The sequence below is a fragment of the Patella vulgata genome, chromosome 6, assembly GCF_932274485.2.
Source record: "Patella vulgata chromosome 6, xgPatVulg1.2, whole genome shotgun sequence".
NCBI lineage: Eukaryota > Metazoa > Mollusca > Gastropoda > Patellidae > Patella > Patella vulgata.
In genome coordinates, this window is record NC_065884.2 from 5,775,367 (window position 1) to 5,802,045 (window position 26,679).

At 38.5% G+C, this 26,679-nt stretch overlaps 1 protein-coding gene across 1 annotated transcript; it reads right to left on the minus strand.

The window, feature by feature from the left end:
- Window positions 1-23,573: 23,573 nt before the first annotated feature.
- On the minus strand, window positions 23,574-24,224 carry LOC126824201 (lactosylceramide 1,3-N-acetyl-beta-D-glucosaminyltransferase-like; the record flags this gene model as incomplete). The annotated part of the gene is made up of 2 exons (XM_056101681.1): window positions 23,817-24,224; window positions 23,574-23,636 (listed from the first exon to the last, which is right to left on the minus strand). Coding segments are annotated over exons 1-2 (390 nt in total), but the record flags the coding sequence as incomplete, so codon positions are not given.
- Between the last annotated feature and the right edge of the window lie 2,455 nt (window positions 24,225-26,679).

Here is a 26,679-nt window from a genome sequence, read left to right on the forward strand (position 1 = left end):
GACTGTTGTTCCTGTTTAGCTTCACGGATTTTATATTACTATGTTTCTTGTAACTGCTGGGGCTAGGCCATCTAGGACAGATATCAAAGTTTCATTGAAGATCATAATTTGATTATTTCGATATGAAACAAATCAATAAAATACTTTATTTCCTAGGGTAATTAAAATGTTATGAATTATCACATATTTAGAATTAATACATATTCTGAGTCCATTATTTCCATCATATTTTGTGCCCGCATCCAGTAGTGTCTCACCTACTATTTTTTAGATTTTTTTGAATATTTTGATCCCTTATTTCTCCAAGGTGAGAAAAGTTAGAAAATTCCGAATGACATAGTTCAAGTTGAATCGATTAAATATACTCGTCAAATTCGTCTCAACTTCCGGGACGAAATCATAGCGACTAATTTTCGGAATTCGAAAATCAGAAATTGCAGGTGGAATGAATTTGGCAGGGTACTCGAAGAAAAAAGTATTAGTAAAATAAGTAAAACAAAACAATGTTAAGACTATGAATTTTTAATTTTTTCGTTCGTTGGATTTGTAAAACGTTTTGAAAATATTTTTATTCCACAGACATCAGCCATTCTTGAGTGGGCGGGGCAAAGTTTCTGAGAAAATCCTATGGTTAGATTCTCAGATATAAGCATTATGGAAAAAGAACAAATACAACCTTTAACAAAAACAATAGGTTTTCATATGAAACCTTAATAACAATACTTCATCAGCTTCTTGCTCATTAGAAGTCTAACCCATGTTATTAACACTTCACTCGAAACTGATTTCCTTCCTGATAATTTATATTATCAGTTGTAGATTTTTCGTTCATTAAGCAAACTAATTTTGATCCTAACGAACTGATCAAATCTATCATACATTTCCAAATTTGGAGGGGGGGGGGGAGCGAATGGTTAGCGTGTTTGCGTTGTACTATAAGATCTGTCATTAAGTCAACTGGCGTGATTTCGATTCCTCGGCTGTAGTGACGAGTAGTAGGGTCGTCTGTCTAACCTCGTGGGTTTTCTCCGGGACTTCCGATTTCCTCCCACTGCTAAAGACCCTGTGCGCAAGCGAATTATTGAAATAAAATTGAAACATATGTTAGTCCCGAAATGGCATAGTTTGTGTCGAATGGACGTTAACACCCCAGTCCTCCCCACCACCAAATTAATGAAAAGGGTTGTTTCCGATAGGCTTAAAGGAAATGCTGTCCAGTACAGGGATCAGGGTTTGCAACCTGTTCTTCTTCCGTTTATGCAGAGACATGGGCCTGGACTAACGTTTCAACAAGACAATGCTCGACCCCATACAGCAATTGCTACCCAGAATTTTTTAAGAAATGCCGGTGTCCAAGTCCTGGATTGGCCGTCGCTTAGCCCCGACCTTAATCCTATTGAACACATCTGGCACGAACTGGGTCGACGTGTTCGTCAGCAAGTGAATCCACCACTGACGTTGCAGGACCTTCAACCAGCTCTTGCTGGGCAGTGGCGACGTCTTCCTCGGGTAGTGTTTACTAATGTTCTGAGATCCATGAGAAGATGTTGTGTGGCAGTACGAGACTCTAGAGGAGGCCACAACCGTTACTAAACACTTTATTCCGATTGTTCTCCAAGTCTGTGAATTTCATTTTGGGGGGTACTGTGACATCACGAACGTTATCAATGTCAAGGACTTTCGGCGAGACGTATTCTTGCTTTCTGTTGATGTAAAGGTCGTCTGTGCACAACATAACACTAAAATAGTTGCCTTAAACCAAATATTAAAAATCTAGTTCCAAAAATCCCGAGTGTCAAGTTTTTAATTTGGCTGAGTATATCTTTAAAGGGGATCATGTTCCTGAAGCAACGACTGCGAGTTTTACAACATCTGGACTTTGCTAGATTACTTCACAATTCCCGAACTTATAGCTACGTAATCTACAGACACGTGAACAGTAGCACCCAATCAGAGGTTGTGACATCGCGACCTCCACGGAAACCTTGACATCGAACGAACCTTGAACTTTGCAACTCGATTATCACACCTAGACATTTTAGTTTGAAAGCGCGAGACTTGGTATTCGCGGCGACCGAGGAAACTGATAGACTCACAGGCTGGGCGTGTACCCAATCGAAATTAGTGCCGAAATATGCAGGGTATTACGTGAAGGCCTTGATAAGATGTACGTTGTTAAAGCGAGATCATGCCTTCTATTTACGATGAAAGGGGATATGACCTACACTACATGAAGATATGATCGGTTGTACTGGAGGGTCGCATCAGGAGTCGTACGAGCGGCTTTTGACCTATGGCGTCAGACATTGATTAATCTAATCAATCAGCGTTGACGTTTCTAGTGGTTTACACGCAGTTCCTTGCATCGCACACCAAGAACTCGCCGTAACAGACTGTTTTATTGGCATATCCCTCAATTCAACCCGAACGCCGTTAATATAACAACTCTTCTAGATCCTAATGTAGTAAAGACAAGTTAAAACGAAACTTTGAACTATAAAAAACAAAACGAATTAGGACCTTTGTTTGTCGAAATATTTTATTGTTTTAAACTAGATTTGACATAAATTTTGTATTTTGGAAATGTTCTCTTTAATTGTTAAAACAATTGGAGGGTCGAGTTCCTTATACCGCATTTAGTAACTGAACATATGACATAAAACACAAATTTATATGGAAAACAATCACTGGGTTTATTTCACACTACGTTTCAACAAGTTCCTCTTGTCGTTCTCAAGTAAGTAATTAATTGGGATCACGTGGCTAACTGGGTAAGACGCTGGCTCGCTAGCCTTGAGGTCGGGTGTTCGATCCCTACATTGGCCGAGAAAGTTCATCCCGATTTTCCGGCGTGGTTTCCCCTTGTCAGTGATGCAGGACGGATTGTTTTCCATATAAATTTGTGTTTTATATCATATGGCCGAGTTGTTAAACACATACGCGTTAGATCATAAATGCTGTCATTGAGTCAAGTAGTGTGGTTTTGATTCGCCTCTTGTACGTGACAAGTAATATGAAGCCTGTGGGTTTTTTCCGGGTCGTCCGATTTCCACCTACTCCTAAATACCCTCTAAGCGCAAGCGAATTATCGAAATAAAATTTTATCATATCTTAGTTCTAAAATGACCACCTAGTTTGTGTCGAATGGATGTTAATTTAAAAGTCCCATAGAAAGGTAACATTTAAAAATAATGATTTTTAAATATTTTCGTATAGACGTTTAGGCAATTTGTTTTTCACGCTCTTGTTCTGGTTGTAATCTTTCATTAACCTCTGACAATGTGCGGTTGGACGTCTTCATTGTATTAAAGGTATCTTCGAGCGCCTCGCCACGTGTTTCCGGTAAGGTTAGAATAGAACACGTGTCTATCGCCATTAGAATGCAGATAATAATATACTGTACATAACCACCTTTAACAGCCTGTAAATATACAGAAACGGTGTATTAATACAAGTGTGATAATATAAGAAATGGTGTATTAATACAAGTATGATAATATACAGAAACGGTGTACTAATACAGGTATGATAATATACAGAATCGGTGTATTAATACAGGTATGATAATATACAGAAACGGTGTACTAATACAGGTATGATAATATACAGAAATGGTGTATTAATACAGGTATGATAATATACAGAAACGGTGTATTTATAGTATGATAATATACAGAATCCGTGTATTAATACAAGTATGATAATATACAGAAATGGTATATTAATACAAGTATGATAATATACAGAAATGATGTATTAATACAGATATGATGATATACACAAATGGTGTATTAATACAGGTATGATAATATACAGAAATGGTGTATTAATACAAGCATGGCAAGCCAATAGTGAGGTCGATGTCCTCAGCCGAAATCCCAAAATATTTTATGGTACAATAGAGAGAAATTATGTATTAATACCAGTTTGATAATAGTGGGATAAATGTGTGGTATAACTATTGAACCACCAACAAACAAAACTGATTATACTTTTCAGATACACCATCATAGCAGGATCTTTTTAGTAAATTAGTTCATGAAATGCAAAACTACAATTGCTATAATACTGGATTAGAGTATACTCGGAAATAGGACGATGGCAGTTTACGGAGTAAGATTGGTGTGGCAAAGCTACTTTCTTTGTGTTAGTATTGTTTTATTTATAGTCTGTAGACACATAAACACCTATAATTAGATTTAGGTCACTCTTGTTATATGGACACAGGTCACCAATTATTCCTACGCTGGTTACGAAACATGTGCCAAAACTATTCACCCCTCTCCCCCATTGTGCATGTGCATGGCGATCTTTATTGACTTTTTGTTGTAGAATCGAAGAAAAGGGTTTAATTATGCATTTTCTGCAGGTTTTGGTGAATTGTCATGATTTTGAGACGGAGGGATACGAGAGTTAATAGGTTAATTAGGGTTGAAATGTAAGGCGGAAAGTTGCATGTTTTCTGTCTCTACTTCCAGTTTGTGCTTCTCAAGTTTTCCATGATGAACCTCATACGTGCTTTTAAGGAAGAGGTTGCCACATGTTGCTCCATCTGTGGTAGAAAGCGTTCTACCCAACGAAAATTTGGGAAAAAGATACAGCCCGTCTAAATGACGAGAATTAAAGATACATTATGGGAGATTAGATAAAGAGCTGGCAGTTCTCACTATAATAGTTAAAAACTAGATAATGTAAAGGGAATTTGCTGAAAATTTCACTCAAATTAAATTGATCCAATCTGAACCAAGATTCTAGCGACTGAATTTTCGGCCTAGCCTCGATGAACATTACTACAGTCGGTACGATAAAAAAACATAGTCTCGATTATCCAACTCATGATTAAATTACTTGGTCATCATTACTAAAGTCAGTACGATAAACAGCATAGTCTCGATTATCCATTTAATCGTTAAATCATGAAGGAAAGTTATGCAGTAAATCGGCTCATAATCCAGTAAAGATCGCAGGCTAGCGATGCCATCTTGAGTTGATTATGGTCTGGATAGGTTAATTAATGTCTAATTAATAATTTAGATAACATTTCAGGCCTAAAAAAGACCTTTAAGGAATGACTGATGCTGGGACATTTCGCCTCTTTTTAAATAGTATAAAAGAGTTTTCATAGTCCATCTAAACGCACTTTGTTTAATGCATGGTAAAACTTCATATCTTTCTACAGTTTTGTTCTGTTTATCTAGTCTGTCCGCTCCTCTGAGGAAGCTCTACAAGAAGCTCTTGTGATAGGCCGATAGTTCACTAGTGGCAGAGAAATTACCGGGTGTGGGTCCTGAGAAACAAGTGCCGCAGGATTCCCCACTCTACCAAACCGCTACGCCATCTCGTGACGAAAAACAGTAGTGGCGACTGTAGTTCACGGGGTAAGGTATGGTGCTGTCAACTGTAGTTCACGGGGTAGCGTATGGTGGTGACGGCTATAGGTCAAGGGGTAAGGTATGCTGTTAGTATGCTGGTAAACATACGGGCCTCCTTCGTACCCCCATCCCCCCCGGACCCTACCCTTTTTCTTATTTACTCACCAATGCTATAACTTGTGAGCCGAAGATCATCCCCAACTTAGTAGCGGTCGATGCACTGCCATAACCAAGATTTCTACAATAAACAAAGATTCTCATTTGTTTAATGTTTAGTTTCATTAGTTTCATAGCACACTCTATGGCGTATGCCCGTCTTCAGTAGCCCAGTATAGAAGCAGAACAGTAGGACGTTAAACCCCATTTCATTCCATTATAAAAAAAATTGTATATATCAATACGGGAGAAATAAAACATAAACATGATAAGAGATAGAAAAAGGTACACCACTGAAATGTGGGTGTATACAACTGTGTATACCTGTCCACTGATCAGATAGATTACATCAATTATTAATAAAAAAAAGGGGTCTTATTCAATGAATCACCGTGGAATTTTAGGTACTGAGTAATTTTAGAGTATAAAATATGAAGGAGGATAATCGAGTCTACTAAGTATAAAATATGAAAGAGGATAATCGAGTCTACTAACCGTATAATTGTGGGATATAATTCAGCAGTAAATGGGGACAAACATGACCAACCACATGAGGAACAAAAATTGGCTATCATGGCACATATACTGACATAATACGCCCTGTTGTCCGGTGGTGCTGAAAGGAGAACAAACCTTTAATTTCTCTTTCGCTGGGCTAAAAGAAGTATAAATGCAAGATGTCCCAGTATGCATCATTCAAATTTACGACTATATACAACATCATTCAAATGATGCTTTTCTATATAAATATAAACTACAAGAATGTTTGAAATGATGCTTCTCTATATAAATATAAACTACAAGAATGTTAGAAATGATGCTTCTCTATATACATATCTATACTAATATTTGTAACTGTCGTTTTTCTGTCTGTTTGTCTGTCTGTCTGTCTGTCTGTTCGGGGTTGGCGGTTACACTAGGTCTGCCCCGAGTCTGAAATTAGGGGTATAGGGGTAGCTCGGACCGGGGAGTAACATAGGCCACTTCCGGTTTATAAAACTATAAATTTCAACTTCAAGATGATTTCACTCTGTAAAGATGAAGAATCACCACAGTGATAAAGTTACCTACAGAATCAAATAAGAGAGAGTGAAAGTGGGGTTTAACGTCCACTCAACACAGATTAGGTCATTTCGGAACTAACATATGGTTCAATTTTATTTTCATAATTCGCATGCGCGTAGGGGTCTTTAACATTGGGCGGAAACCGGGGAGCCCGGAGAATACACACGAGGTTAGACAGGCGAACCTACTCCTTGCAACGAACAGCCGGAGAATCGAAACCACACCAGTTGACTTATTGACAGACCTTATGATGCAATCCGCAAGCGCTATCCATTCGGCCATTCAACCCCCCCAGAATCAAATGAAATGTAAAAGTAGGACGAGAACTGTTCTACACATCTACTTACCGATCAAAGACGCCAAGATGGCCCCAAGCGCCCCTAGAGATACGCCCATATTACACATGGCTATTGACCATCTTCTTCCAAAACGTTTTCTAAATAAAAGAAAAAAATACAAATTTTGGGAATATGAACATGAAGGGTTACAGCATTGTGACGTGCGCCTAACAGAGCCGAAGACGCCAAACCTGAACATGGTCGGTTACAGCAGCGGGCCGTAAGTAGCTCTGAGGAACGAGGGGGCGGGGAGTGTTCTCAGGGGTGCTATAAAACTGACGGACAATGTATATCTATTGTTTTTATGGTCGACAATTTTTTCACGGGGGTGGGGTGGAGCGGAACTTTTTGCAGGGGGGGGGGGGGCTCCACCTCCCTAGTTACGGACCTGTTACATCATGGTAGTACACATCGTGGTTGTAAGGTTGAATACACTTTTCCCATCCCCGTAAATTGCAAATTAAGAATATTATATTTTCGATTATGTGCTAGGTTATTGTTTCTATTATTTGACATCCCGGTTCTACAATCGGGTGACTAAATGGAAGCATGAACTTGAAACTACCTAACCTGTTAACGAAGAGTAGAACTATTAAGGATGCTGGAATCTCCACGATAGATACTTGAAAAAAGTTGAGATAGAAATTGCCCGACATGTTTTGTATTCCTAGTATAAGGCACCAGTAACACACAGCGGCAGTAAACCTGTTCATTTAAAAAAAGATATACATATAAAACATTTCAATATATAGATGACGGAATTAAAGAAACCGATCATTTCACTATATAAATAGGACGGAATTAAAGAAACCGATCATTTCACTTTATAAATAGGACGGAATTAAAGAAACCGATCATTTCACTATATAAATAGGACGGAATTAAAAAAAACGATCATTTCACTATATAAATAGGACGGAATTAAAGAAACCGATCATTTCACTATATAAATAGGACGGAATTAAAAAAAAACGATCATTTCACTATATAAATAGGACGGAATTAAAGAAACCGATCATTTCACTATATAAATAGGTCGGAATTAACGAGATAGATCATTTCACTATATAAATAGGACGGAATTAAAGAAACCGATCATTTCACTATATAAATAGGACGGAATTTAAGAAACCGACCATTTCACTATATAAATAGGACGGAATTAAAGAAACCGATCATTTCACTATATAAATAGGACGGAATTAAAGAAACCGATCATTTCACTATATAAATAGGACGGAATTAAAGAAACCGATCATTTCACTATATAAATAGGACGGAATTAAAGAAACCGATCATTTCACTATATAAATAGGACGGAATTAAAGAAACCGATCATTTCACTATATAAATAGGTCGGAATTAACGAGATAGATCATTTCACTATATAAATAGGTCGGAATTAAAGATACATTATGGGAGATTAAATAAAGAGTTGGTAGTTCTCAGTATAATAGTTAACAACTAGAAAATGTAAAGAGAATTTGACGAAAATGTCAGTCAAATTGATCCACTCGGAACCGAAATTTTAGCGATTGAATTTCCGGCCTAGCCTCGATCATCATTACTAAAGTTGGTGCGATAAAAATATAGTGTCAATTATCCATTTCATGATTAAATCAAGAATGAAAGTGGAGCAGCAAATGGTATCCTAATCCAGTGAACATCGCGGGTTAGCGTTGACATCGAGAGTTGATTATGGTCTGCATAAGTTAATTAATGTCTAATTAATAATTTAGATAACATTTCAGGCCTAATTAATAATTTAGATAACATTTCAGGCCTAATGAAAGACCTGCAATAGGCAGATTTATCTCTTGCATACTGTATGTTTAACTAAACAGTTCATTTCCCTATATAAATAGGTCAGAATTAAAGAAACCGATCGCCCAATCTTATTAGGTTTGAATAGACATAATACCAACGGAAATTCTCTTTTAAATCTGCAAGAAAGTTCATCGAGTTTTTCCGACGTGACTTTCCCTTGTCATTGGTCAAGGACAGCTGTCTAGTCGTTCAGATACAACGAAAAACCGAGGACCTGTGTATACATTGGCGTGCACGTAAAAGATCCATTGGCAGTTGGAATTCGATATAAAAGTAGGCCATAGTGCGCTGCTTTGGCGCAATATCCCTCATAGCACACTGTATGACGTATGCCCGACTTCATTAGCCCAGTCGGAGCAGAACAGTAGGACGTTAAACCTATTTCATTTCATTTCGTTTAAATCTGCATTTAACCAAGCCACAAACGTAACTCGCTGTTCTGGATAGATCAGAAATACTTTCGGTTCTTGCCTATGTTTGGTTCAGCACCAATGATTCCTGATTTTTAATTTAAACCATGCATTATTAACCAATAGTTTCCAGGAGAGCTTTTCGCCTAACTTCTAAATTTCCACATTGGCAGTATAAAGCGTTTATGAATGTATACAGGTGAATATAGATTCTGATTACGTCCTACTTACCAAGAAAACCAGAGACGTAAAGTTACCAAAGCAATTCGCTTGTCACGAAACAAATCCAAATGCGTATAAGACGAATATGTTTTGTTGGTCAGTTTTTCTTCCTTGGCTACCAGTTCCAAGATGGTGGTATCAGGTTCAGGTTTTTTGTTTCTTCTGGCGATATTTCGTGCCACAGCCGCGGCTTCCTCTATTTTTCCTTTTACAGTTAACCATCTCATACTTTCTGGTACGAAACTTGATGAATAAAGTTAAAAAGTTATCAAACACTTTAATTAATATTACACTAACAGTCATAAATATCGTTTTTATTTTTAGTGTAGTAATACTGGAATTCTTGGTTAAGTTTCTTTTGTGTTCGTAAATACAACTACAGGTTAGTTCTTTCTTACAACTTTATTATTAAAACCGCTTTGCACTAATGTTCCTCGTCCTCAAATGCAATAACTTGTATATAGCATTTGGTGACTGCTTTGAAAATCTGGGTGAGCTCTGATAAATTTCGCTCAACCTCCTAATTTCTTTACGTCATAAACTGACCTTGGCGTTAATTTCCTTCCCAAATATGGAATAAACATCCCAATGCATTACCTTGTTTGGTCTACCAAACACATGTCATAAACAAGATAGTATTTGGTGGTTATTTTGACAATGGTAAGAACTTTACCAAAATATCACTGGGTTTTTTTATATATAAACACATCACTCAATTTAATTTTGAATACATGAGATCTGATTTACTTTATAGGCCTAGATAAAACATAACGTTCTATCAAAGATAAGAATTCAGTAAAAAAAACAACTTACAAGAAACCTAAGCAAATAGGAAAAGCGATGATGCAGACGATGATTTCAAAATGGCGCCAATTCGGGAACAACCAGGTGATCAGTGGTAGAAATGGTGCTGTCCCAGACCAGACGGGATAGGCACCAAGCAACGCTCTCCACCTCTTTCCCACAAACTCAATGGATGCCAGAAGACTCACAACAATCGTGGCACCCGCTGTCAATCCAATACCAAATCTCATGGCCGCGAATACATGCCAAGACGGCGACGCCGCACAGATACCAAGAAAGATGAGATGGAGAAACTGCATGCCATAAAGTGCTCTGCGTCTACCGCATCTGTCTCCGATGTAGCTTACAACAATAGCTCCAACTAACGCGCCTGACATTTGAACGGTTGTTATTGTAAATCTTATCCACCTGTTTTCACATACTAGGTCCCACTGTAAAAATTAAAAAGATAAATGAAATGAAATGGATGTTTAACTACACATAAAGCCATTTTGAGATAAAAAGTCATTTTCACAAAATGTACTCCATTTAGACGGGGCAAGTTAATCTCAAAAGTGGAGTGAACCCAAACAAACTGCAAAAGAACCCAATGCAGTTTGGTTCAAGCATACTTATATTAAACAAAATCATCCTCAAATTCGGCCGATGTCTGCCAAGGCGAAATTAATTAATTAACATAATTCAATATGGCGGCCTCCAAAAAGTTTCTGAGGGTGATATCTCGTAACAGTGCGTTTTAGTGGTGGGTCAATAAATAGTAAGTGGAAATGAAATGAAATAAAATGGGGTTTAACGTCTTACTGTTCTGCTCCGAACTGGGCTAATGAAGACGGGCATACGCCGTACAGTGTGCTATGAGGGAAATTTTGCACAGACAGCGGCACTCCGTCCTACCCTTATATCGAATTCCAACTGTAAAGGGATCTTTTAAGTGCACGCCGATGTGTACACGGGACTTCGGTTTTTTCGTCCCATCCGAACGACTAGACAGCTTTCCTTGTCAGGCCCCCCGTCATGCATTACCGGAAAATCTGGAAAAACCTGCTCGGCCAATGTTTAGCGTTCCTTTTTTAAATGCAAGTTTCTTTATTTGGCATGTCTTTGCACTATCTTCACCGGGGTTAAAAGTTGTTTTGATACGTCTAGTTGTTAAAAATTTGCGGACTAATATTAGGTCAGAAATGGTTACGCGATCCGTATTTACAGACCTTGTAGTATCAATTCCAGGGATGGGCTAGTTAATGTCCTTGCTTAGTTTACGGCACGCTGTTAGTCGTGAATAATTTACGTTGGTTTTGATGAATTGTTAAGAATGCCACACATCAAATATAAACATAAGCTACAAACACCATGATATACTATAGAAAGTACCATTTACATATAGTTTTTCTAAAACACTTCGCGCACGCTTGAAGGGAACTCCCTCACCCACAGTGTGGGAACCACTAACTGAGCAAGGGTCATGACCCCTAGTCCGCCCATGGTATCTTATACACCGATAGTAACCACAGGTTCATTTAAGAAAATACACATTTAAACAACATTTAAATGTGGTAGGCCATATTTAAATGTTGTTTAAATGCACTCCCCCCACCCCTTCCCGACCTAAAAATAAATTGTTTATTGGAATTTTTGATGAAACGGAAACCTTTGTTCCGCATATGAATTAGCCGAGAAGCGACAAATACAATTTGTATAACCAGATATTTGATATAAGTGAACTCATTTGTTTCCAGGGCACCTGTTTATACAAAATCTTACTTCTATCCAGGCGGGCCCTCCATATAATAATCTATCTGCATACAAAGTTTACGAAAATACACATTTAAACAACATTTATATATGCTCTACCACCTGTAGCAATTTCCCTTCAGCCTAAACATAAATTTTTGATTGTAATCTTTCTTGTATCTGTAAAATTCTCGACTAATATATCAGTTGTTAATTAACGCCATATCTTTCTACGCGAATTAACAATAAATTGTTCATTGTTTTTATACCTGTACATTAACGCCATATCTTTCTATGCGAATTAACAATAAATTGTTCATTGGTTTTATACCTGTAAAATCATATACCTAATATAATATACCAGTTAAAGATACATTATAGGAGATTAGATAAAGAGCTGGCAGTTCTCACTATAATAGTTATGGAAATTTGTAACTCGTTTCAACACCATATCTTTCTACACGACTTAACAATAAATTGTTCATTGGATAAAACGGAAACAGTTTTGTTGTATACATTAATTATCATTTTATACGGCGTATTTTACTGATAATTAAAGTAATCAAGAAATGCGGAAATTTGCAACACGCTTTAACATCATATCTTTCCCTTAACATTTCCGGAATGAGCTGGAAAAGTGTACGGTAGTTTCATGGCTCCCTTAACTAATTATGAATTTACGCCGTTTTTGGTGAATTGTTAAGATATATGCATAAGCTTAAAATTCCAGGATATATTCAAGAAAGCACCATTTACAGTCCGTTTTTTGTCAAAAGAAATTTCGAGCCTGAATGGCGAGAACCCCATCGTTCCCCTCACGGAGCAAAGATCAACCCGGCCCCTTTATTTATATGTATTATCTAGTGTCCATTGCTGGCAAAAAACAGTATTATCGTGGCAATTGCAAGAACTTGTAGTGAAATGAATAACAGACAGAAATTACCTGTGTTTACTATCGGTCTAGATGATATCAGAGACAGCCCGGGGACCGAAAGGTTCCTGAAAGGTTCCGGTGTGGTTCTCTCCTCCAATGCGCGAAATTTCTTTTGAAGAATTATACACGGTTAAAAATAACAAGGTAGTTTAAACCAATTCGGGTGTAAACTAGTTGCCACCTAAATAGGGGTAACATCCTAGCCTTTAGTGGTGTAAACGAATAACACCCATCTCGTGTAGAACATTATACCTATCAAATGGAAACTAGTGGCCATTTAAAGTAGTCTCGAGAATGTTTTGTAACTTACACTTCCATTTTAATCATTACGCCCACGCGGGTGTAATTTGTTTTGTTGGATATATATTTCAAGCCAACGAATTCTAATTACTTTTTGGTTGAAGAATAGAACACACTGGGTACGAGATATCGCTCTCCGAAACTTCCTGAAGACCACCATATTGAGTGACGTTAACAGGTTATTTCGCCTTGGCCGAATTCGAGCGAATTTGAGTATGATGCTGTCTGACATATGTATCATTGAACCAAACTGCATAGATTTCTTTTGAAATTTGTTTTGGGTAATACGTTATCCCTCCTCGGCTATCAACTCCATAGGCGAAATCAATTTTATTAAAGTAGCTAAGTCTCTAACTCAATATCATTCAAAATCTTCAACATTGAAAACACGATTTATTTGTCAAATTAAATCAACATTGATGTTGTGATCTTACCGGGAAAAGATGGACTTTTGATATCCAATATGTAAGACAAAATAAACATTTTACCATTCGTACACGAATCATGTACCATAATGCGCTTCAGCCCCAGTTGTAACGAGAGACGAGGCTAGACACATTGCACCAAATCAAACGGCGTATGAAGACTGGAATAACCAGACGCTAGAAATTTGCACTCGATTGAGACTGCTGGCTTATTTCGCCCAACATAACTGATTTGAAATTGGAGTAAAAACGGAAACCATTGAATGTAGATCAGTTTATATACATTCATATTACAGTATTAGATGCGTTGCGACCCACTTTTGTCAATATCTAGGTCCCAAAAGTTAGCGATTTAGCTCCTTTAAACCATACTAAATAAGCACCTTCTAAAATTATCCCTTTACGATGCTACACTGTTCTGTCCATTTACCGTGTGCCTTTAGAACAAAGTAACTTATATAATCCCCAAAAATAATCAGATTTGGTTGAAAGTCATCAATCTGTTTAGAAGAAGAAATGTCAAATTCAGTGTTCCTGTCGCGTGTCTATTGGATCAAGTAACACCATTTGAAAGGTTCTCTATATGCAGGAATTATGCAAAATATCTATCAATAAAGACAAGAAATCTAACTCCTTTGTGTGCCTGTGACACGCGCCATTTTGTACAAAGTAATCGTTTTTGAACAAATTCAGCCAATCATCACCCAAATGTCGTTAAAATCCATCAAACGGCTTTTATTGAAGTCGAAAACGGTGATTTTTTTCCTGTCGAAAATCACATAAGGAAAATGTAACATTTCATGGCGCCTAAAGCGGCGTTTTCACGATAATCCGAATCCATACAACAGTCGGATGCGACATATTTGACGACTGCTAACACGATACGTTGGTTACATTCGCTGTATGGCAACATGTTCCTTTATGGTCACGGAACAAAATTGCTTTAAGGCGACACTTCTCATCCCCATCTTCGTGTAGGTTTAATGCCACGGATTCTACCAAGTCCATGCTTCCTGTACAGAGTCATTACATTATGGCGTATTCAGTCGCGGACGTCATAGTACTCGAAGCAACGGAAGAAGACATTTTTAATCAAGAATTCTGGTTGCCAACTCAGATATGACGTCATGCACCGTATGATGTATAATTTAACGGATGAGGATAGAACCTGTCCGATGAGTTGGTCGGGCGCGACCGTAGGGTTCGACGCTTGTATGGATTGGTTGTATCGTGTAAACGCCGCTTTAGTGGTGAAAATAATCAAATATACATTTACCTCATTCACGATGGTTCGTTTGCTCAAATCAAATTCTCGTGTACAATTATTTGTTGCGTTGCCGGAGCCAAAACATTGGTTCAAACTACTGGTGTTGCCACTGATGAATGTGCTGTTGTCATAGGCTACGAGATCTGATGTTGTCGTGGAATCACACCACCAATCAGGGATAAGCCCAGCAAAAGCCATTTCTAACATGGTGAACGCTACAGGAATCTTCGTCGACAGGTAACATGCCACGATGGTGATTTGGTACCAACCAAAGTCACCTATGTCGATCATCAATTCGTCTAGATGCATAATGTCGATTTTAACCAAGGCACCGGGTTTAATATAATAAATGCTTCTTGTCTGTAACGACGGGATACTGATCTGGGACACAAATAAACGGATTACATCCAAAGCCTGAAACGTTAAATACAATGGAGAGAAAGAAAGAAATGGGATTTAACGTCCATTCCACACAAACTAGGTCATGGCGGGACTAACACATGGTTCAATTATATTTCAATAATTTGCTTGCGCGTAGGGGTCTTTAATAGTGGGAGGAAACCGGAGGACCCGGAGAAAACACGCGAGCTTGGAAGGTGACCCTACTCCTTGTCACGTACAGCTGGGGAATCGATTCCACGCCAGTTGACCCAATGACAGACCTTATGATACACCGCGCACGTGCTAACCATTCGGCCATCTACCCCCCACCCCTGTTAAATACAATGGAAATGACAAAGTTAATGCTGTCTAAGATTCCTATTACTTTCTATAAATTTCACAGTAACATCATTATTGCTTTTACCTCGCCGATTTCCGGCTGTGGGATAAACCTTCGTTATCCATGATTCGTCTTATATTACTATGTTAACAGAACACCGTTCAAGTCTGATGCAATGCTTAAAAATGGAAACAAAACATAATTATGAATCTTTTTACCTTAATGACGTACTTATATCATTCTCTTCCCGTCTTCTCGGTTCGACATTGAAAAACAGTTGAAAACTCTGCAGAAAATGATCGGAATTATCACGTTTTCCACCACGTTGACGATTTCGCGCGCTTCGTTAATTATGTAAAACATGTACGCTGAATTGTTTAGTCAACTACATCTTTAATAGAGAGCTTAAAGGGGGGGGGAATGGGGTTTAACGTCCACTCGACACAAACTAGGTCATTTAGGGACTAACACATGGTTCAATTATATTTCAATAATTCGCTTGCGCGTAGGGGTCTTTATTAGCTGTGTGAGGAAACCGGAAAACCCGGAGAAAACCCACGAGGTTGGACAGGCGACCCTACTCCTTGTCACGTACAACTGGGGAATCGAAACCACACCAGTTAATTCTATGACAGACCTTATGATACAGCGCGCACGTGCTAACCATTCAGGTACTCCCCCCACTCCTTCGTAACTTGGTATTGAAACAAGCTTAGACGAGTAAGCCACATTTAAAATACAAATTCAACAATAAGATGCATAGGCGTAGGGGCTCGATGACAGTTAGGGGGGCAGAACCCGAAATGCCCGAAAAAATTTCGGGTTTACAGACAGCAGCGACCTTGTATACCCCCCCCCCCCCCCCAAAGACAATTTTGGAATATTTGACGGCTGCAAACACGTTTTCCTGCTATTGCAGCCGTTGAACAAAGCAACTTCAAAGTGGTCTAATATAGCCTAATTAAGGTGGCTGACTCGGAATTCCAATCAATCGTTTACAGTCCTCGAAGACGGGACCGTTAGGAGTAAATTTTGAAAATTTAACTGCCGCAAACGCGTTTTCCCGATATTTCAGCCAGTGAACAAAGCAACTTCAAGCGGTCTAATATAGCCTAATAAGGTGGCTGACTCGGAATTCCAATCAATCGTTTGCAGTCCTCGAAGACGGGACCGTTAGGAGAAAATTTTGAAAATTTAACTGTCGCAAACGCGTTTTCCTGCTATTTCAGCCGGTGAACAAAGCAACTTCAAAGTGGTCGAATATATATTATAGCCTTATTAAGGTGGCTGACTCGAATTCCAATCAATCGTTTACAGTCAACGAAGACGGGACCGTTGGGAGAAAATTTTGAAAATGTAACTGCCGCAAACGCGTTTTCCTGTATTTCTAGTCTTTGAATACAACAACTTCAATTTGGTCCAATATAGCCTACCTGGCTGACCCGAATTCCAAACAACCAATCAATCGTCGCGCGGTATATGGAGGCCTCACCCTCCCGGAGAAAAATTTGAAAATTTAATCACCGTAAATGCGTTTTCTGCTATTCTAGCCCGTGTAAGCAACTCCAAAAGTATCCAATGGTTTTGTAACTGAAATCCCACTCTGAATTCTAACCATCCAATCAGACTGTTGCATCTGAATTCACAAATAATAATCGATGCCTGAAAAATGTCGCACAAAGTAGAGTGGCTCCAGACAAAATGTTTTAATCCATAGTCAATTCAGTACAAATTCGTGATATTCAATTACAAGAAAAGTAAAATTAGTGTTTTATTAGGGCTCGATGACAGTTAGGGAAGCAAAACTAGAAATGCCCGAAAAATTTCGGATTTATAGACAGCGGCGCCGGTTTTCTTTGAGAGGCGAATGACCCGCCAAGAAATTTTTGGAATATTTGACGGTCGCAAACGCGTTTTACTGCTAGTTTCCTCTGCCGCTTTCCGGCCCGATGCCCGTTTTTCGGGCAATACCTATTTTCGGGCAATACCGTTTTTTCGGGCATACCTATCATAAGATAGCTTCGGGCATATTTTCGGGCATATGCAGTGGACAAGAAAAAGACGAGAAAATACTTTTCGGGCAGTGTGGATCTCATAGAGATAAGTTAGTTATATTTTTTTCTAAACGTTAATAGAACAAAAAGGTCGTCGAATTTTTCATTTTCCGAAAATAGGCTAATTAGGTACCCCGGCCATCTGGTATAGTACAGATTAGCCCATGGTTTTAAAAAATAAGGTTAACGTAACTGGGTGCTCGAATGAAACACTTAACCAAATATGGTAGTGGTCGGCCCTAATAGCTTACGCACTTAAGCTTTTTATATAAATTAGACCAGCACGATTAAGATTATTTTTGACATAATACAAGGATGGGGGGGGGGGGGGTCATCAAGCAGCGTCCGCGGAGAGAAGGCGAGAACATCGTACAGCGTTCCTAGAGTGATGTACAGCCACCCGGGTTTATAGGCCTGGATAGAGACACTGTATGGTGTTTCGGCCGTTAGGTCTGAGTTGTAGGGAGAGCGAAAGAGAGGGAGACAGATGAGGTTTAACGTCCACTCGACACAAATATGTCATTTCGGGACTAACACATAGTTCAATTTTATTTCAATAATTCGCATGCGCGTAGGCTTTTTTAACAGTGGGAGGAAACCGAAGGACCTAGAGAAAACCACGAAGTTGTTCAGGCGACCCTACTCCTTGTCACGTCTGAGTTGTAGGACCGTAGATACTATAATAACTCATAGTATTACAATTGTGGATGTTGTACAATTCTATATTTCGTATATAAACAAGGACCTTATATAACAACACAGAACAAACCGATTATGGCGATCTCGCTGAATCTTTCTGAGAAAATTTCCCTGACACAATCTGTAACATTAGAAGAGATTTGGAACATCTGCGAAGAAACTAACTTGAATAGTCTACTTCATCAGCTTCTTGCTCATTAGATCCATTATATTAACTCTTGGTCTACTATTGCTATAAGTGTTTTTTAGTTCACTGATAGCTGGTGACCGGCATAGTTCCCCCTTTGTGTAAGACGGAGGGACTGACAAGAGACATTGTAAAGTCGTTCGGGGATCTCGTGTACACATTCGTGTGCACGTACAAGAACCTTGACAGTTGGAATTCGAATTAAGAGTAGGCCGTAGTGCTGCAGTCCGAGCCCTTCGTCATTAGCGCAATCATTTTAGTTCAATGATAGGTCGTATAAGGGAAATAATAATTTGATGTATATGTGTTGTTTAGTTAATTACTAATAACTACTGGCTAAATACATTAAAGATAATTATCAACAGCAGGTAATTTAACTCTCACTATCACTTCATGTTTGAGAGAGAGAGAGAGAGAGAGAGAGAGAGAGATGGGGTTTAACGTCCACTCGACACAAACTAGATCATTTCGGGACTAACGCAAGGTTCAATTTTATTTCAATAATTCGCTTGGGCGAAGGGGTGTTTAGCAGTGGGAGGAAACCGAAAACCCCGGAGAAAACGCACGAGGTTTGACAGGCGACCCCACTCCTTTTCACGTACAACCGGGGAATCGAAACCACGCCAATACACTGTTCAAGTCCCGGGTTACTTTTGTGTTAAGGTTGCGTTGTAGTGGTGTGTAACCATAGGCGTAGGAGCCGGGGGGGGGGCAATGAAAAATTCGACGACCTTTTTTTTCTATTAACGTTTAGAGAAAAAATATAACTAACTTATTTCTATGAGATCCACACTGCCCGAAAAGTATTTTCTCGTCTTTTTCTTGTCTACTGCATATGCCCGAAAATATGCCCGAAGCTCTCTTATGATAGGTATGCCCGAAAAAACGGTATTGCCCGAAAATAGGTATTGCCCGAAAAACGGGCATCGGGCCGGAAAGCGGCAGAGGAAACTAGCAGTAAAACGCGTTTGCGACCGTCAAATATTCTAAAATTTTCTTGGCGGGTCATTCGCCTCTCAAAGAAAACCGGCGCCGCTGTCTATAAATCCGAAATTTTTCGGGCATTTCTAGTTTTGCTTTCCTAACTGTTATCGAGCCCTAATAAAACACTAATTTTACTTTTCTTGTAATTGAATATCACGAATTTGTACTGAATTGACTATGGATTAAAACATTTTGTCTGGAGCCACTCTACTTTGTGCGACATTTTTCAGGCATCGACTATTATTTGTGAATGCAGATGCAACAGTCTGATTGGATGGTTAGAATTCAGAGTGGGATTTCAGTTACAAAACCATTGGATACTTTTGGAGTTGCTTACACGGGCTAGAATAGCAGAAAACGCATTTACGGTGATTAAATTTTCAAATTTTTCTCCGGGAGGGTGAGGCCTCCATATACCGCGCGACGATTGATTGGTTGTTTGGAATTCGGGTCAGCCAGGTAGGCTATATTGGACCAAATTGAAGTTGTTGTATTCACAGACTGGAATAACAGGAAAACGCGTTTGCGGCAGTTACATTTTCAAAATTTTCTCCCAACGGTCCCGTCTTCGTTGACTGTAAACGATTGATTGGAATTCGAGTCAGCCACCTTAATAAGGCTATAATATATATTCGACCACTTTGAAGTTGCTTTGTTCACCGGCTAAAATAGCAGGAAAACGCGTTTGCGACAGTTAAATTTTCAAAATTTTCTCCTAACGGTCCCGTCTTCGAGGACTGTAAACGATTGATTGGAATTCCGAGTCAGCCACCTTAAATAGGCTATATTAGACCGCTTGAAGTTGCTTTGTTCACTGGCTGAAATATCGGGGAAAACGCGTTTGCGGCAGTTAAATTTTCAAAATTTACTCCTAACGGTCTCGTCTTCGAGGACTGTAAACGATTGATTGGAATTCCGAGTCAGCCACCTTAATTAGGCTATATTAGACCACTTTGAAGTTGCTTTGTTCAACGGCTGCAATAGCAGGAAAACGTGTTTGCAGCCGTCAAATATTCCAAAATTGTCTTGGGGGGGGGGGGGGGGCGGGGGGTATACAAGGTCGCTGCTGTCTGTAAACACGACATTTTTTCGGGCATTTCGGGTTCTGCCCCCCTAACTGTCATCGACCCCCTACGCCTATGTGTGTAACTGGTGTTCTTTTTAGTGCCTTAACCTGTGCCCCTCGATTTGGCACTAGTGTTTACACCAGTGTCTCTTTTCTGCCCTTATGCATGCCCAGTTTCGATGATATTTTGGTCTAGAATAGACGAAGAGGGTTTGAAATGCTATAACTAGCTGAACTACAACGGTGAAATTTAATGGTGGTCTGCCTCCCATTAATTTGTCAAGAGTTACCTCCCATTAATCGTACAAATTCCCCCCCCCCGCCGATTTCCTGGTATTGAATTTACAAATGATGAAATACATAATAATATTGTTTTATTATTAAATCTAAATACAGGATAGGGACATTTCCTTATTATTTTATCTAAATGGTTTATTTCTAAATACAGACATTATATGTAGGGTATTTTGCGTGTAAACTATCGCAGATACAGAAAATCGATTCTTTTCGTAAGGTTAGGCAACATGAAATTAAATGGGGCTTGGCGTCCTACATTGCTGCATCGATGGGGCTAATAAAGCCCTTTACACGTCATAGAGTATGGAAGAGGGAAATTTTGCCCCGACAGCGGCGGTGTGGCGCTGACAAGGGGAGAAACCATGCTAGCAAATTTGTTCTAACAGCTGCGCTACGACCTAGTCTTCTTTCGAATTTCAACTGTCAAGCGTTCTTTTGCGTACCATGCCCTCCGTCCTGCACCACTACCAAAGGGAGACTACATTTGAAAATCTCTAAGAACTTTCTCGGGCAAATGTTGCCCAGATAGCGGCGCTGCAGCCTGCTCTTTTTTCAAATTCCAACTGTCAAGGGTGTTTCTACACGCACGCCTACGAGTACGCGGGACCTCGGTTTTTCATCCCACCTGTACCTAAATACTAGACCCTTTCCTTACCATGCCCCCTTATTGCACCACTGACAAGGGGAAATCACGCTATAAAATACATGAATACTTTCTCTGTCTATAAAATGAAATGAAATCGAGTTTAACGTCCTATTTTCTACTCCGAACTGGGCTAATAAAGACGGGCATACGCCATACAGTGTGCTATGAGGAAAATTTTGCCCGGACAGCGGCACTACGGCCTACTCTTATATCGAATTCCAACTGTCAAGGGATCTTTTACGTGCACGCCAATGTGTATACGGGACCTCGGTTTTTCGTCCCATCCGGACAGCGGCACTACGGCCTACTCTTATATCGAATTCCAACTGTCAAGGGATCTTTTACGTGCACGCCAATGTGTATACGGGACCTCGGTTTTTCGTCCCATCCGAACGACTAGACAGCTGTCCTTGTTAGCACACAAATTGGGCACTCCCCAAAGTAAATAGTTGCAAACCTTGTGGTATAAAAATATTCCATTTGCGGCCCGTAGACGACAAACACAAAATTGGAATTGACTCTGCCTATCGGGATTGTTGGACATGCACCAATATAAGTAGGTTATTAACATGAATTATCACGTCGAATGAGAACAAAATCTGTTCATAATTGCCACCTGTAGAGTATTTACAGACAAAATATTAACAAAATGTGGGTATGTGACACCACCCCTAGGAGTCGTTTATCCCCCCAACAGAACCATTGACCTGCACTTGCGACACGCAATAGTGCGCCATACACGTGGGAGGGGTTGATCATTGTCAAATTTGACACTTCAAGGAAGGGTTGATGAAAACTTCCGCTCGCTGGTTTATCCTATCCATGTTTGCTGTCTTATCGGTTCTTGCATAAGATTTACTGTTTAGCGTATCTTTGCTTTAGTGTGTTACGTTTAATTTGATCGGGAGACGTGTTCGTCGACGTCAACCGACAACACTGCAAGAATTGGCCGTGGCACTGCAAGAGGAGTGGGTCAGATTTCCCCAAATTGTGATTGGACGGTAATTAGAAGGATGCCTCGAAGAATTTCTGAATGTCTGGGGATTGGTGGAGCAATTACTCATTATTAAGACAAAAATCAAAAATGTCCATTTTCACTTTTGACAGTGTATCTCTTTGCGAGTGAAATGGGGTCGTCAGATAAGCCGCCCATTTGAACTGTTTATGTTCATGTGTAGGCAACTGGTCTGTTATTAACATACACTGGATACCTCTAATAAAAACTGCAGTGCATTTCCGCAGTTTTGTATTGTTTCTGAATATCCCCTACTTTTTTGAAGGGTATACAAGAGTGAAGTCGTCCACTTAAAGATACGTTTCGGCAGACAAACTGGCTGATTTGATGATGTGTTTGGACTAAAAACATATTCAAAATAATTAATCTATCAAAATGATGTTCGAATCCTTCTCAAAACATTGTTTTCGAGAGGGAATACACCTGCTACAAAACAACCTAGTAAAAGAAGTCATGTTTGTGTCACATGACTTAGCTGACACACTACCTAGCAACGGGTGCGAAGCCGGGAGAAAAACTCATTGCATTCACAAAACAATGTTTTCTTTAATCGCTATCCATTGATCATAAATATCGAAGCCTAATTAAATTCTTGGATTATCCACTACACGCGTCTTTCTTTGTTGTTTTTATCTCAGAAAGTGCTGTTGATTTAACTCTTCATTAAGTTTTTCGGAGAATCCGGTATTTTTCTAGTAAGATTGGATATTTCTACTTTCCATATATACCCAAATTGCCATACTCTTCATGGAAATAACCACCCGATAAACACTTTTTTTCGAAAGTATCTTTAAGGGCTCCTTATCAATCCACAAGTCACAATTTCTTTCAATTAAAATTTAATTTGGTAACCATGCTTTAGAAGACACAACACAGCCAATACAACCAAGGGGAACATTTAAGTTTGAGGTCGAGTAATTCTTTATGAATTTTATATATTTCTTGTACGGTATTTCGATGGCCTGTAATAATATTTCTGTAGGCGCAACCCGTAGTTGTTGGTTTTTCAACATAGAAACCCGAATCATGTATTCGTGGGATTTTTGCTCTTCTTGCGCACAGTCCTGTTATATAAATATCTTCCAACCAAAAGAGTTTTGTCTTTAGTGATGTCTTATAAAGTTCGGGAACAGCTTTAACGCTCATTAAATATGTCGTTCCGGAAGTATAGCTTGGATATGTTTTTTCAGTAAAATCTTTAACAGGGGTGTACCATTTTGATTTCTTATCTTGAACGGGATGTTCATTAACAAATAGATGGCCCAAAATAAATTTTTCAATGGTCTGTTTTTTTACTGCTTTTAGTAAATTAGGAACATTAACATACATATCGTCATCTATTTTTAAAGCGTATTTGGCTGTTAAACAAAATGAGTTAATCCATTTGAGCATGGCCTGTGATTTGATACTTAAATTCCGGTAACTGTCTGTAAACCTTTCTTGAATGATATCCCTATAAAGATTGCTTTCATTGAAAATTTGTTTTTGAACATCTTCTGAACTACCACTTCCAACCAAAAACAGTAGAGTGATATTGGAGTTGATATCTCCTCCCACTGCTCCCCAGGTATTCCTGATGGCTTCACGTTCTCCAAAATTGTTCATACTTGTGCACACGATCATGATTAGTACTGTGTTTGTATTACACGCCTCAGGCCGATTTAAAATATAAGAATAATTATGAGGATTGACAATTGTCTCTGTCGTATCTATCCATTCGGGTTTTCCTGTTTTTGTGTCTGAGTTCAGTAGGTATAAAATGCCATTAATAAACAAACACAAGCCACATACACCAAATAAATAATACCGAACCCAAGACAAGGGTGACAAAGCACACCTGAAATCAAAAAGAAACCATAAATTAAACTTTATATCTTTAAACAACCACTTAGATACTGTACCTATAATTTTGTAAAATAAAAGAATTGAATGAGAACTTTTACACGTCAGTGTCACATCAAATTCTTTTAAATTTAATTTTTTATATATTCCTAGTTTTGCTTATATAGAGAATCTCCTACGAGTCTTTTTTGATATAAAGAGACGAGTAGGAGATTTTATTTATCACCAATCCTTTCTTACAGCCATAAATAAATAAAAATGATACTTTGCTATAGATTTCGGACAGCTGTCTAGTCGTTCGGATGGGACGAAAAACCGAGGTCCCGTGTACACATTGGCGTGCACGTAAAAGATCCCTTGGCAGTTGGAATTCGATATAAGAGTAGGGAGTAGCGCCGCTGTCCGGGCAAAATTTACCTCATAGCACACTGTATGGCGTATGCCCTTCTTCATTAGCACAGGTTAGGAGCAGAACAGTAGAGCGTTCAACACCAGTTCATTTCATTTCATTGCTATTAATGTTGCTTTTACTGAACTGATTAAATTACCACGTAGTGATACATCATTTTTGACAGCCATTCAACCATTGCAAAGTCCTTTATATTGACCCAGTATTTCCACCAAGGTCAATGAACTAAAAATAGTTCAATTTTAATAAGAAAGAAGTTACTTTTAATAACAAATGAACTGTACATTGTTTGAAAATAAAAAAAGTAGTTCCTTTTTGATTGACCAATCGGATTCATATATAAAGCGATATCGCAGTAGATTATGAAATTTATCACACAAGCGATATCTACTGTAGAATGTATTATTTCTACTGTAGAATGTATTATTTCTACTGTAGAATGTATTTCTACTGTAGAATGTATTATTTCTACTGTAGAATGTATTATTTGGGTGATAATTATTCTTGTATTAGAGACCGTTTAATTGTGTGTTACGCATGCGTGTCATTCAAAAGGATATGCAGTAATGTTTTCGTCGCGTTAGGGGCCCTCCAATTCTAGTTAGGCCAAGGACCCCGCTCCGGTTAAGATGGGATTTGTACTTTATACTTACCAAGATAAAATCTTCATAATAATTATATTGTTTTGAATATTGTTGTAGGATGACCGTACTTTATACCTATCTAAGTTGTAAGACAACAGTACTTTACATCAACCTAAATAAGACATGATTGTAACATTAATAGATAGAACGTTAAACCCCATTTCATTTTATTTCATTTATTTAGACATCAGTATGGAGATGTGGCAGTCAAAGTCATGTATCAATCTTACTTTCGTAATGGGATGCCGATATAGTATTAAAAATAATATTTAATGCAATGTTGGGAAATGGTAGGAACAATATTGTCTTATTTTTATACAATCATTTTATACGTTTTTTAATTGGCATTCAGTAATTGAACTGGAATAAACAAGTCACAATTCTATGGAATAAGCAGTAATTGTATTCCATCGAACTGTTTATTCCAGTTCAATTATTAAATGCCATTAAAACAATTTATCAGACATCAGTATTGAGATGTGGCAGTCAAACTTGTCGATCAAATGCGAAGAACAGAAGGAAAATATTTACATGTATGTAACAATCTTACTTTCTTAATGCGATACAGGGATGCCGATATAGTACCCAAGGGTCTACACGTAAAGGTATCCCTGGTTGATAGCATTAACCAAGTATTATGTACATGTATATATTGTCTTGTTATATTTTCATAGTTTATCATTGCTTGATAATGACTAGAGAAGCTTAGTCGAAACGTTGCTCAAAAATAAGCAGTAATTGTGACCGGTTTATTCTTTAGGTGTATTCCCACGAAGGCGCAGTTACAGAGCGTGACCAAAATTAATCCTTCCCACGAAGGCGCAGATATCGACTTGTCGGCTTTCGTTTGAAGAGAGGCATATTGTTATTAGGACCCAATTAACGGTGTTAAAGATTTTATGAATTTATGTTCACTCTGAATTTTATTCACCAATTGGCAACTAATGGTTAAAATCATCAAATTATCCAAGTATTCAATATGAATCTTAATCACCAATTGAATGATGAATATCATCAAATCACTCTCAATCAGTGTCATTTTTAAAGATGTATAAAATTCCGTTACACTATCCGAAATTCAGCTTTGTACCTACAAGTCGCGGAGGACGATATCAGTGGGACCACTACGACACAGAGGAGCACAGAATCAACAGCACTATGGAAGGATGGCATGCGAGAATCAAGAAGCTAATAGGAAAAGCCCATCCGAATGTTTTTGAAATGATCACATTTTTACAACAAGAACAAAATAATAATGAGATTA